Below are 12359 nucleotides of genomic sequence, written 5' to 3'. Positions count from 1 at the left end.
CAACAGCCTTTGTATAAACAAACATGAAGAAGCTTTACAAAAAAGGTTTACCTCTTCAATAGGAGTTGACAAAACCCTCAGAATACCCGCTTGCTCGCTCCAGATAAACTTCTTGAGGTTGACATTGTGTTTCTGCTGAAGAGGAAGCAGCACGAAGAGTCCAAACAGAGGGTCGCCGTACGATACACCAACGAACTGCACCACAAGCTGAACATACCTGGTTAGGACGAAGACAGCAGATATCAGGATTAACAGTAAGTAAATGCATGTTATTATTTACATATTAGGAAAACATGATTAGTTTTCTCATAAGAGATGACTTCTGTAAAATATTGATCAACAGTAAACATCAGTTATTTCTTTTTGCACAAAAACAAATATGTGCCATGTATTTTGTATTGCATTATGCTAACTTTTTTGATACATAAAATAAGCTTAAGGTGAACAGTCTGTGCATTTGGTTACAGAAATTACATGTTAAAGAAACAGGCTGGTGCAGAGAACAATTTACTATATTCAAAATCAGTGTGTGATGCTTATTCGATGCCAGGCATAGAACAGAACTGCCATGAAATCAATTTTAGGAGTAAGAAAAAGGTTTGAGATCACGTTATCCAAACACACTTACAAGTCACGGAAGGCTGACAGACCAGGAATGGTTTCCTCAAAATCAAACTCCTTGCCCTTGCGAAGCAACTCGCGTAGGATGGCCTGGAGGCAGTTGTGGACTTCGGCATCCAGGAACAGGTCACTGCCTGCAAAGAAATTTACATCGGAGCAAAATCTATCAGAGTAAAGGAACTTTAAATCTATAATGCAGCACAATCGTGCTCCCAAAATGAATTAAACTTTGAAATGTGTATGCCAGAATACTTGTACTGCATGAGCTTTCGGAAAGATGCGCTATGTAACACATTGGGGAAAATTGCATCCATATGTAATAGTAGAGACAGTGCCTCCTTACTCCTCAATATTACCTGCAAGAAAGACGCATGCCAGCCTGCAAAATCGTGCTGCGACGCTAGCTCTGTTCACAATATGAGGCCTCGAGCATTCCAAGAAGAAAATCCACTGCAAACAGCTTTTCACTAAATGAACATCCTCTTTTGAAGAAGTCTCCGATCTCGACTTGTTCGATTTCCTAAGAGCAAAGAGAAAACTCAAGATAAATTACACAAGCAAATAGGGATGGGACTGGTTAACTGGTATGTAGAGACCATGGAGGCTTATTCTGTAGAATGAGTCATTGTGTTATAAATTAGCACACACACACACCCTATTTTATTAACAATGTTTATGGGGACAATTTATTTTTTGAAGTTTTATTAAAATTATTTACATGTAGTAGGTAAGCATTTAAGAAGCTTGTCTTCTTTTAAGAGCTGTTGAGAAAGCTGTGAAACAAGCAAACAAGTGTCCTGCTCATATAGCCAGTAGTCTGTTGCTAATACTTAGCAAGTTTTGTGATATTTCAGGAAAAGGATCATTGAAATGCTTTGTAGCTCTTCAGCCAAGGGAATACATATATCTTGTTCATTCCAGCCTCGTGGTTTCCTTCATGCTAGATCTGCAGAACTGTTTTATTATTATTATTAGTAGTAGTAGCAGTAGTAGTATTATTATTTCCTTAATTTAGAGCAACTTTTTTAATGCATATAATACAAATATATTGGTGCATCGGTATTTCTTTAAATAACCTCTTACTGCAAACTTTGCCATATTGTTTATTTTGAGAGTGAGACAGAATCAGAATGATTACGAAGATATTACCTCTTGTTCTCTGCTTCTGTAAAGCAAGTATCTAAATGTGCATTTTATTTTCCAAGATTTGATTTGATTTGATTTAGTTTATTTTACTTCGCGTTTTGTGCCTCTTGGCTAATTTGCGAAGATGGAGATGAGTGATGAAATTGATGAATGGACATTCACAAACAAGCAAGCCCGACCGGGATTCGAACCCGGGACCCTTGGCGTCGCAGTGCGATGTGCTAACCACTCAGCCACAGGGTCGGGCTATTTTCCAAGAGGTCACCTCGTTAAAGCCATTGAGGAGGTGAATGAAATATTGCAGTTTTACATTGGATTGGTAGAATATGAGTTACAAAAAATCCATGAGAGCCAGGACCTACCCACCGACTGTCGGCAGGTGGGAGATCATCCAACAAGTTATGGGGTGACGTGTGGTCAGCACGATGAACCCCCCAGTCGTAGTTGTGGGTTTTTCCATGACAGTGACTGGTTTACGCTACTCATTTGTAGCTCCCCAATTTCCTCACAATGGTGGGTGGCCACTGGTCCCATGCACAGACCGAAATCTCAGGACAAAATTTGTTATGCTTCCACCCCAGGAGACTCGAACCTGCACACATCCCAAAGTCCAAGCCCAAAGCCTTAGACGACACAGGACAGAATATCAATTACTAGTATTAATAAAATTCAAAATATAAACTAAAGCCTAAAAGATTAAAAATCAGCAACTTACGTGTGTGAGTATGAGATTTTTCGTACTACGTTTCGGAGGTTACACTACCTCCTTCTTCAGGTTGAAACGATGTTATTCAGACACCTGACATGGTGCCTCGTCGTGAAAGTGATGGTTAAGGATTTAGGTTAAAATGTTGCATGAAGGACACTTTCTAAAAAAGAATATAAATTACACATCTAAAACCGCGCAATACTATAAAAAACAAAAGAACGTCCAAGGCTGAAGTCGGCGAACTGCCGACCAGTGCTCGGGGTAGGCGAATGCACGGTGTCAGCCCATACCTGGAGAAAGAAAACTTCCCCTCCTCAATCCTTCCAAACTGGGGCTCGGGAGTCACCAATCCAAGGTGAAATCGACTTCCACCTCGGCGGCTTTCCTAACCTCAGGAGTAACACGGAAGCCCATCTCGTCCCTATTCACTGCGGCTTTATCCCATTTTTTAAAGAAATTAACCCAGCCGTCTTCTAAATTCCCATCGTCCCTATTAAGTTTGTTCCAATTTTTCGCGCATATATAGGCAGCTTCATATACATTTCTGTCCAATTTATTGTTAACCTCCCTAATAACTTCCCTTTTAGCAATCTTATGTCGGTTAACCAATACGTGTTCAGATAATCCTGTTTTGGGTATGCCCTCCTTTACGTCCTTATCATGCTCTCCCCACCTAATTTGCATACTTCTCCCGGTCTGTCCCACATATTCCTTTCCGCATTCACACACTATCCTGTACACTCCCTTCTGCTCTTCAGGGTTATTGCGCCTATCCCCCCTCCCTTTCTTATAAGACGTAAAGTGTTTTTCAATACTCCGGGGTGCTCTTACCCCACATTTTATCCCGTAACCCCTCACGGACTTTTCAATTTTCTCGGAGACACCCTTAAAATACGGAATCCCGACAAAGTATGTGTTCTTTTCACCGTTTCCTACCTCAGTTTTTTCCTCCTTTTTGTCATTTTGCGATGTTTCTTGTCTAACAATCTTTTTTGCTTTCCTAGCTACTTTTTCCAGGTCGCGGATAGTATACCCATTCTTTACCCCCACCTTCCTTATCCATTCTCCTTCTTTCTCTTTCTCTTTTTTGTCATTGCACAGTCTTTCGGCGCGAATGAAAAAGTTAAGAAAAACATTTAATTTAGTCCTATTCGAATGTTGGGATCTCTTATGGAGGTACAGCTCTCCAGCTAACGGTTTATGAAAGACCCCGGTTACGATCCGTTGTCCGGTTTTAGTAAGGCACAAGTCAAGAAAGTGGATCTTTCCGTTGGCCATATCTTCTCTAGTAAACCCAATTCTGGGGTCCTGCTTCCCCAATTGGTCGAAAATGCTGTCAAGTTTGATTTCATTCCCTATGATGAGGATGTCATCCACGTATCTCCCATAATATTTTACCCCCCCCCCTCCCCCCTACATGCTCCATAGCGGCTTTTTCGACGTAGTGCATGAAGATGTTGGCCACAAGGCCAGAGATGGGATTGCCCATGGCCAACCCTTCTTTTTGTCGGAAGATTTTATCGTTAACGTAGAAGTAATTGTACCCCGTAATGAGAAAAAACCACCGGACATACTCCCAGGCGACCAAGATTTCAACGTTTTGGTCAATCAACCATCTATACAGACAACGGATCGTAACCGGGGTCTTTCATAAACCGTTAGCTGGAGAGCTGTACCTCCATAAGAGATCCCAACATTCGAATAGGACTAAATTAAATGTTTTTCTTAACTTTTTCATTCGCGCCGGAAGACTGTGCAATGACGAAAAAGAGAAAGAGAAAGAAGGAGAATGGATAAGGAAGGTGGGGGTAAAGAATGGGTATACTATCCGCGACCTGGAAAAAGTAGCTAGGAAAGCAAAAAAGATTGTTAGACAAGAAACATCGCAAAATGACAAAAAGGAGGAAAAAACTGAGGTAGGAAACGGTGAAAAGAACACATACTTTGTCGGGATTCCGTATTTTAAGGGTGTCTCCGAGAAAATTGAAAAGTCCGTGAGGGGTTACGGGATAAAATGTGGGGTAAGAGCACCCCGGAGTATTGAAAAACACTTTACGTCTTATAAGAAAGGGAGGGGGGATAGGCACAATAACCCTGAAGAGCGGAAGGGAGTGTACAGGATAGTGTGTGAATGCGGAAAGGAATATGTGGGACAGACCGGGAGAAGTATGCAAATTAGGTGGGGAGAGCATGATAAGGACGTAAAGGAGGGCATACCCAAAACAGGATTATCTGAACACATATTGGTTAACCGACATAAGATTGCTAAAAGGGAAGTTATTAGGGAGGTTAACAATAAATTGGACAGAAATGTATATGAAGCTGCCTATATATGCGCGAAAAATTGGAACAAACTTAATAGGGACGATGGGAATTTAGAAGACGGCTGGGTTAATTTCTTTAAAAAATGGGATAAAGCCGCAGTGAATAGGGACGAGATGGGCTTCCGTGTTACTCCTGAGGTTAGGAAAGCCGCCGAGGTGGAAGTCGATTTCACCTTGGATTGGTGACTCCCGAGCCCCAGTTTGGAAGGATTGAGGAGGGGAAGTTTTCTTTCTCCAGGTATGGGCTGACACCGTGCATTCGCCTACCCCGAGCACTGGTCGGCAGTTCGCCGACTTCAGCCTTGGACGTTCTTTTGTTTTTTATAGTATTGCGCGGTTTTAGATGTGTAATTTATATTCTTTTTTAGAAAGTGTCCTTCATGCAACATTTTAACCTAAATCCTTAACCATCACTTTCACGACGAGGCACCATGTCAGGTGTCTGAATAACATCGTTTCAACCTGAAGAAGGAGGTAGTGTAACCTCCGAAACGTAGTACGAAAAATCTCATACTCACACACGTAAGTTGCTGATTTTTAATCTTTTAGCCTTTAGTTTATATTTAATTGTGAGTAATTCGCACATTATCAGTATGTTAATAAAATTCATAAGATTAGGAAACTCAGACATCAATGTCATGCATCTCTCTATTGATTTAAATTTCTAGATAAGCCTTACATTTTACATTTCTATTGTTATCAAGTAAAGATGTTACATGGGGAACATATGATCACAAATGTTTCCACCATAGTTACCAAACACGTTAGTACAAAAGAGGTGATAATTTAGAAGGAATCTGTGCTTTCAAGGGGAAAAGCTACTTACGGATTCTGAGTCTCATTGTACAGAAGTAGGATTGGCATGTACATCCAGTCCACAGGAAGGCCAGGTTGGCCGCTGTCTGCGGCTGTCAGAGATGTCACCCCATGCGGCTCCTGCTGCACTTTCTGCCTTGATGCTTCCAACCTATTGAGGGTAAGGTGCAGCGAAGCTTCGTAAGACTGCTTGATAGTATCAAGGCTGGAAGAAAAAAAAACATTTAATGTTTAATCACCATTAAGAGTTAATGTGTATTATGTTTACATTCTTTACTATATTGATTGATTGAGTTGGTGTTATAAGTTCAATTTGTGCACAGTAAGGCTAATAGGGACTGGATCTACATTTTAAAGTGGGATCTGAACTAGGGATGGCCAGATCCGGATCCCAAAATCTGGATCCGGTTGGTTCCGGATCCTAAAATTTTTCAGATCCAGATCCGGAATTTTCAGATCCAGATCCGGATCCGAATCCAGAACTTTTGGATCCGGATCCAGAACTTTCGGATCCGGATCCATTTTGCCATCCCACATGCGCTTCTTTGGAAAGTAAGAATGTGCTTATAACATATTGTTACCTGCTAATATACATATATATATATAATATACATACACATATATATACGTATATAGTGTGTGTGCGCGCGTGCGCAATTTGTAATTAATGAATACACTTACAAGGGAGGTCTAAGTCTCCCCCTCCGATTTCCATGAAACTTGGCAGGTGTATAGAGGCCCCTCCCCCTCAAATGTCAAGATTAGGAGAAATTGAAGTGGGGATCTGACTCCGAAACCACGCAAATCTAGCATAGGAAGAAACAGGGGACATAGGACCTCTCTATACACCTTTCAAATTTCATGAGAATCGGAGGGGGACACAGGGGTCAGATGATCCCCACGTCAATTTGTCCTCATCTTGACATTTGAGAGGAGGTTGCCCCCTAGAACAATTTTTTTGCCGAAACAAAAAACACATGTATTTCTTCATTTGGGCCCGTTTATACACACACCTGCCAAGTTTCATGGAAATCGGAGGGGGACACAGGGGTCAGATCCCCACTCCAATTTGTCCTCATCTTGACAATTGGTTTCGCTCTGTAAAACCGTTTTTTAGCTGAAACAAAAAAAAAAAAAACAGGTATTTCTTCCTTTGGGCCCCACTATACACCTGCCAAGTTTCATGGAAATCAGAGAGGGACACATAAGTCAAATGCCCACTTAAATTTGTCCTCATATTGACATTTGAGGGAGGGTTGCCCCCTAAAACAGTTTTTTAGCCGAAACAAAAAAAAAACACGCATTTCTTCATTTGGGCCCGTTTATACACACACCTGCCAAGTATCATGGAAATCGGAGGGGGACTCAGGGGTCCGATCCCTACTTCAATTTGTCCTCATCTTGACATTTCAGGGGGTTTTGCCCCCTAAAACAGTTTTTTAGCTGAAATAAAAAACACGTATTTCTTCCATTGGGCCCCACTATACACCTGCCAAGTTTCATGGAAATCGGAGGGACACAGGGGTCAGATCCTCACTTCAATTTGTCCTCATCTTGACATTTGAGGGGGTTTTGCCCCCTAAAACCGTTATTTAGATGAAACAAAAAAACACGTAATTCTTCCTTTGGGCACCACTATACACCTGCCAAGTTTCATGGAAATCGGAGGGGGACACTTAGATAACCTCCCTTGTTAGTCTTACACTTTGTAATTATTTAAACTGCATATATTATAATATTTTATTTTAATTTGTAAAACTGTAACTGTAGAATAATTGTATTATTTGTGTATAACATTTCTATCGTGTTATATGTGTTAAAGGTTTCATCCTGGAATGGAATGTCTCACATTTATGTGTTTTCATTTCCAATACATTCGAATGAATACATATTCGTTTCAATGGCATTTACAAAATCACCTCTGACATTTGTGCACGAGTGTGTTAGCCGATGCGTAGCAAAGTATTTTAGGAACAACACTTGAAAAAAATTATTGTAGGACTAACTAATGAAAAATTTCTTTGTAATCGAAGATGATAATATCTTTTAAGGTGTGGTAATATTATAATGGGATTGAGATACGAAACTCTCGGATCTGGATCCGGATCCAGATCCGAAACTTTCGGACCCGGATCCAGAACTGGATCCAGATCCGTAACTTTTGGATCTGGATTTTTCGGATCCGTATCCGTTTGGCCATCCCTAATCTGAACCACTATGTTCCCTTGATTACAAAGTGATGATGCAACCACTGTGCCATTAGGGAGGCCCTACATTCTTTACTATATTTTGATGTGATTATACATAGTCATCAGTTCACAGAACAATTACAACTTATATATCATGAGTAGGGCTCGGAAGTTGAGGAAAAATCCTTTTTTTCCTAGTGTCCGAAGACGAGGCCCAACATAATAACAGTTGGGCTGAAAAGTTCGTAGGCTAACATAGTAAAAAATATTTTTTTGACAAAATTCGATTTTATTATTCAATATAGTTGCCTTTGAGGGCGATACAGCGATTATAGCGGTCATACAATTTTTCGATGCCATTTTTATAGTACGATTTCTCTTTAGCCTCAAAATAGGCCTCAGTTTCGGCGATTACCTCTTCATCAGTGCTAAATTTCTTTCCCACGAGCATTCTTTTAAGGTCTGCAAACAAAAAAGTCACTGGGGGCCAGATCTGGAGAATATGGTGGATGGGGAAGCAATTCGTAGTCTAATTCATATAATTTTGCCATCATTTTCATTGATTTGTGACATGGTGCATTGTCTTGATGAAACACACTTTTTTCTTCTTCAAATGGGGCCGTTTTTTCGTGATTTCATCCTTTAAACGCTCCAACAACGCTATGTAATAATCGCTGTTGATGGTCTGGCCCTTTTTGAGGTAATCGATGAATATAATACCATGCGCATCCCAGAATACTGATGCCATAACCTTGTCAGCCGACTGTTGCGTATTTCCACGCTTTGGATTCAGTTCATCACATGCAGTCCACTCGGCTGACTGTCGATTGGTCTCTGGAGTGTAGTTATGGAGCCATGTTTCATCCATTGTAATATATCGACGGAAAAATTTGTGTTTATTACAGTTGAATATCGCTAAACATTGCTCCGAATCATCAAAACGTTGTTGCTTTTGATCGATTGTGAGCACACGCGGCACCCATTTTGCACACAGCTTTCGCATGTTCAAATATTCATGCACAATATGTCCAACACATTCCTTTGATATTTTTAGTCTCAGCTATCTCGATCAACTTCACTTTACGATCATTTAAAATTATTTTGTGGACTTTTTTGATGTTTTCGTCGGTAACAGCCTCTTTGGGGTGTCCACTGCGTGCATCGTCTTCGATGCTCATTTCGCCTCGTTTAAATTTAGCAAACCACTTCTCAACGGTTGATTTTCCTGGTGCAGAGTCCGAATAATGTTTATCAAGCCAAGCCTTGGCTTCAACAGTATTTTTTTTCGCCATAAAGCAATGCTTTATTAACACACGAAATTCTTTTTTATCCATTTTTTCACAATAACAAAAGCTGCTTCACTCACAATGCTATATCTCACGAACTAATTATCCGGCAGCTGTGAAATTTATACACGTATCTTTTGAAAGTTAGTACTAAGTAAAAATCACATGGATTTAATTCTAGTAACGCCATCTATGAGTCAGCCTATGAACTTTTCAGCCCAACTGTTATACGTTCATTTTGGGTCATTGTGGTTTCATTTGTCCCTTTTTGCCTTTTTCGGCATTTTTTGGCTTTTTGGTCCTTTTTTAGCATCATCAGCCCATCACGTCTTAAACGTCCTTTCTGTAGTAAAAAAAAAAAATATTCGAACCATCCCTGAAACAAGAGAAAAACATTTTTGGACGACTGAAGCAGGTACGATACAAGGTCCTTTAATCGTAACTTCTCTGGAAGGTGACAACGTTCTCTTGCTTTGAAGCTTTCAGTTTTTTCGCACTGTGTTCCATACCACCAGAATTTTGTATCTTTTTATTCATTAAATATGTAATTAAAACTGAAGTTATTAATTAATTTGGACCACATTTATACGTCCTTTTTTCCACTTTTATGTCCTTTTTTTAATATTTTTAGGTCTTTTTTCGGCAATTTATAGATCTTCAATTTCCGAGCCCTAATCATGAGCATTTTACTGGGGCAGAGGAAGTGCCTCCCCCAATAAATTGAAAACTAATAATACACTATCATTACTACAAAAGTAAATGGCAATCACTTCACACCTAATATCTAAAATTAAGCTGGTACCAATCTGGCGAGACTTCAATGAATCTAGTGGGTAATAGTTACAAAAAACTGTTGCCTGGCCTCTCATGAAAGGTCATGCACAATCCTTTTCTTCAGTCAGCCTACAGTGGCTTACACTTAAAAGACTGATTTACAGATAACCAATTTCTTAAGCCCATATCAAACATTTACATGAAAAATGTGATGGCATTTCTTACCATTCGATGGATTTTTGCAGGAGCTTATGTCTCGAAGGCTCTTGTTGTATCTGCGCTGCCGAACTCACGGTTACAGGATCCTCGATCTCCAGACTTCCCAAGTGAGATGCAACATCCATAGAGTGTCTGCGGAAGTTTAAAATTAACAGTGGTCACCATGTATTTTACAATGTTCAAAAAATATGTTAAATTCAATCATAACATCACCGAAACACTTTTTTCAGGAGTAAAAATTAATCGTTTCCAGAAAGGTGCACCGATGTAAAACACTGTGGAAATATCAGACCAGTAAAATTTATTGATTACTTTATCAATACACTATTATGCTCTTAAATGGCCAATCAAGTCATCCTGAAATAATATTAATTAACACACACTACTGTCTCTCGAGACTTTTAAGCATGTCTATTACTAGTTGCAGTGACAAGGCAACTGCAGTGGGTGTTTCCTTGGGGTTCCAGTGTAGGCAAATGGTTAGCACTCTCACCTTTGGTACGAATTGCCCCAGGTTCGATTCCTGGTGTAAGCCCCAAAATTTTGGTGTTGACCTAGCATTATGACGACAATTGGACAGTTACTTGAAAAGAAGAAGTAGTGGATTGCAGTCATGGAGGCCATAAAACAGTGGCAATGGGACCTCGATGTGCTGACCATTCATCACTCAATGAAAGAGGTGGCAAGTTCTAGCCACCAGAGTGCTTTTTCCTTTTTACTTTACAGAATTAGGGCATTTGAATTATAAAGATAAAAAATAATAACAAATTGGCTGATAGATATATCAGAATGGTAAAATTTACATTGATATGCTAATATTAGCCAAGGTGAATGGAGTACCAGTGAATTTGTCTCATCCCTCGATCTTATTAATGTTATTTGTTCTATTATGCAGACAAATGCAAAGATTTAAATTAAGAGACCAATAATGATGGAAGTTGTGTATACATACTTAATCAACTCATCCGAGAACACTGAAGTCATGAGAATGTCTCTTGCGAGGAACTTATCATCTGACTGAATGCATGAGATTATGGTGAGGGCAACGGAGTGGAAGAGCATTGGGTCTTCACATCCCTGCAAGGGAAAAAATCATAAAAAAAAGTTACAAAATTAATGATCTGAATGCAAATGTACAAAATGTAGAGATCATAAGCAACAAATTATTTAGTTACTTGCACTTACCTTCAATGTGGCCAACTTTACTGTGAAATACAGTAAGTAGACTTCAAAGCGGCTGAACCAGTGTTCCACGTGCAGCTGTTTCTTCAGAATCAACTTCCTCAGGTACGACAACAGGTGAGGGTTTCCCAAATACAGCTCAACCACCTGTGGAAAAGAACATATATTGGTTTTGTTTCACCAAATGTCCACTCTATCACAAAAGATTCAACAAATGCAGTATATTTTAGGAAAATTCACATATACCTTGGAATCCTTGTGTCCATTCATCATAAAAGTGATTTATAGTAACATGTGGGCAAGTCAAATGATAAGGTACGAACTAGAGGTGATCTAACTCCAAGAAGATATATGTAGATATAGTTTGGAACCTGAATGATATACATATTCATATCCTCACAAATGTATGTTATTAATTTCTGTGTTGGGTTTTCAACTTACAAAAAAGCCATATCTTTATTAATTAAAGGAAAGAAAAAAAAAGTTATATGAATTTGGCTCTTATATTTATAAAGAACTTGACAGTACAACAGATTTGTAGAAACACATGTGACTTTGTCAAGATCAAAGAATGAATTGAATATTTTTTTACACTGGTGTTTATTACATAATGGTTGTAGCTACACATTTTGCATTGAATTTAAAGTTGTTCAGGATATTTATAAATGTCAAAAAATAAAGGCCTATCAATCTACTAGTAACCTATTACAGGAATAGAGATTAAATATCTCAGAAGAGTAGTAGGGAGAACAAGACAAGACACAGTTAGAAATACAAAAATTAGCGAATAGCTTCAGGTATAAAGAGATGAGGAGATAGAGGCATCAGCATTAATATCCTGGATAGTGTGTGATGACCTTTGCCTTCCACAGAAAACCACAGGCATAAATGTTATGGTTGTAGTACATGCCGACAAAGGTAGCCCAGCTTGGAGCTGCAACTTTCCCTCCATTAAACAGGGCAAGGGGAGAGGGCCGAAAGTGGATGTTTCTTCAACATTTAAAGGTTGCAAATGGTTCAGTATGTTCCCATCCAACATAAATGCCACAATGCTATTTATCCTTATGTTTTGTACCAAAGTGTCCTTCCTTGT

General features: G+C 39.4%; 1 protein-coding gene across 1 annotated transcript in view; it reads right to left on the bottom strand.

Annotated features, from left to right (window-relative positions):
• LOC145986763 (RNA polymerase II-associated protein 1) overlaps positions 1-12359 on the bottom strand; it is a 35898-nt gene that overhangs the window by 4321 nt on the left and 19218 nt on the right. Inside the window, exons 18-24 of the mRNA XM_083121146.1 lie at positions 11270-11413; positions 11037-11161; positions 10091-10216; positions 5627-5821; positions 978-1141; positions 629-755; positions 52-217 (exon numbers count right to left, since the gene is read on the bottom strand). Coding sequence (XP_082977272.1) covers positions 52-217; positions 629-755; positions 978-1141; positions 5627-5821; positions 10091-10216; positions 11037-11161; positions 11270-11413 — 1047 coding nt within the window. The remainder of the gene's footprint in view (positions 1-51; positions 218-628; positions 756-977; positions 1142-5626; positions 5822-10090; positions 10217-11036; positions 11162-11269; positions 11414-12359) is intronic.

Source organism: Lepisma saccharinum, chromosome 4 (genome assembly GCF_977018435.1).
Source record: "Lepisma saccharinum chromosome 4, izLepSacc3.1, whole genome shotgun sequence".
NCBI lineage: Eukaryota > Metazoa > Arthropoda > Insecta > Zygentoma > Lepismatidae > Lepisma > Lepisma saccharinum.
The sequence above is the reverse complement of the archived record's forward strand: the minus strand, read 5'-3'. Positions and strand labels throughout refer to the sequence as shown.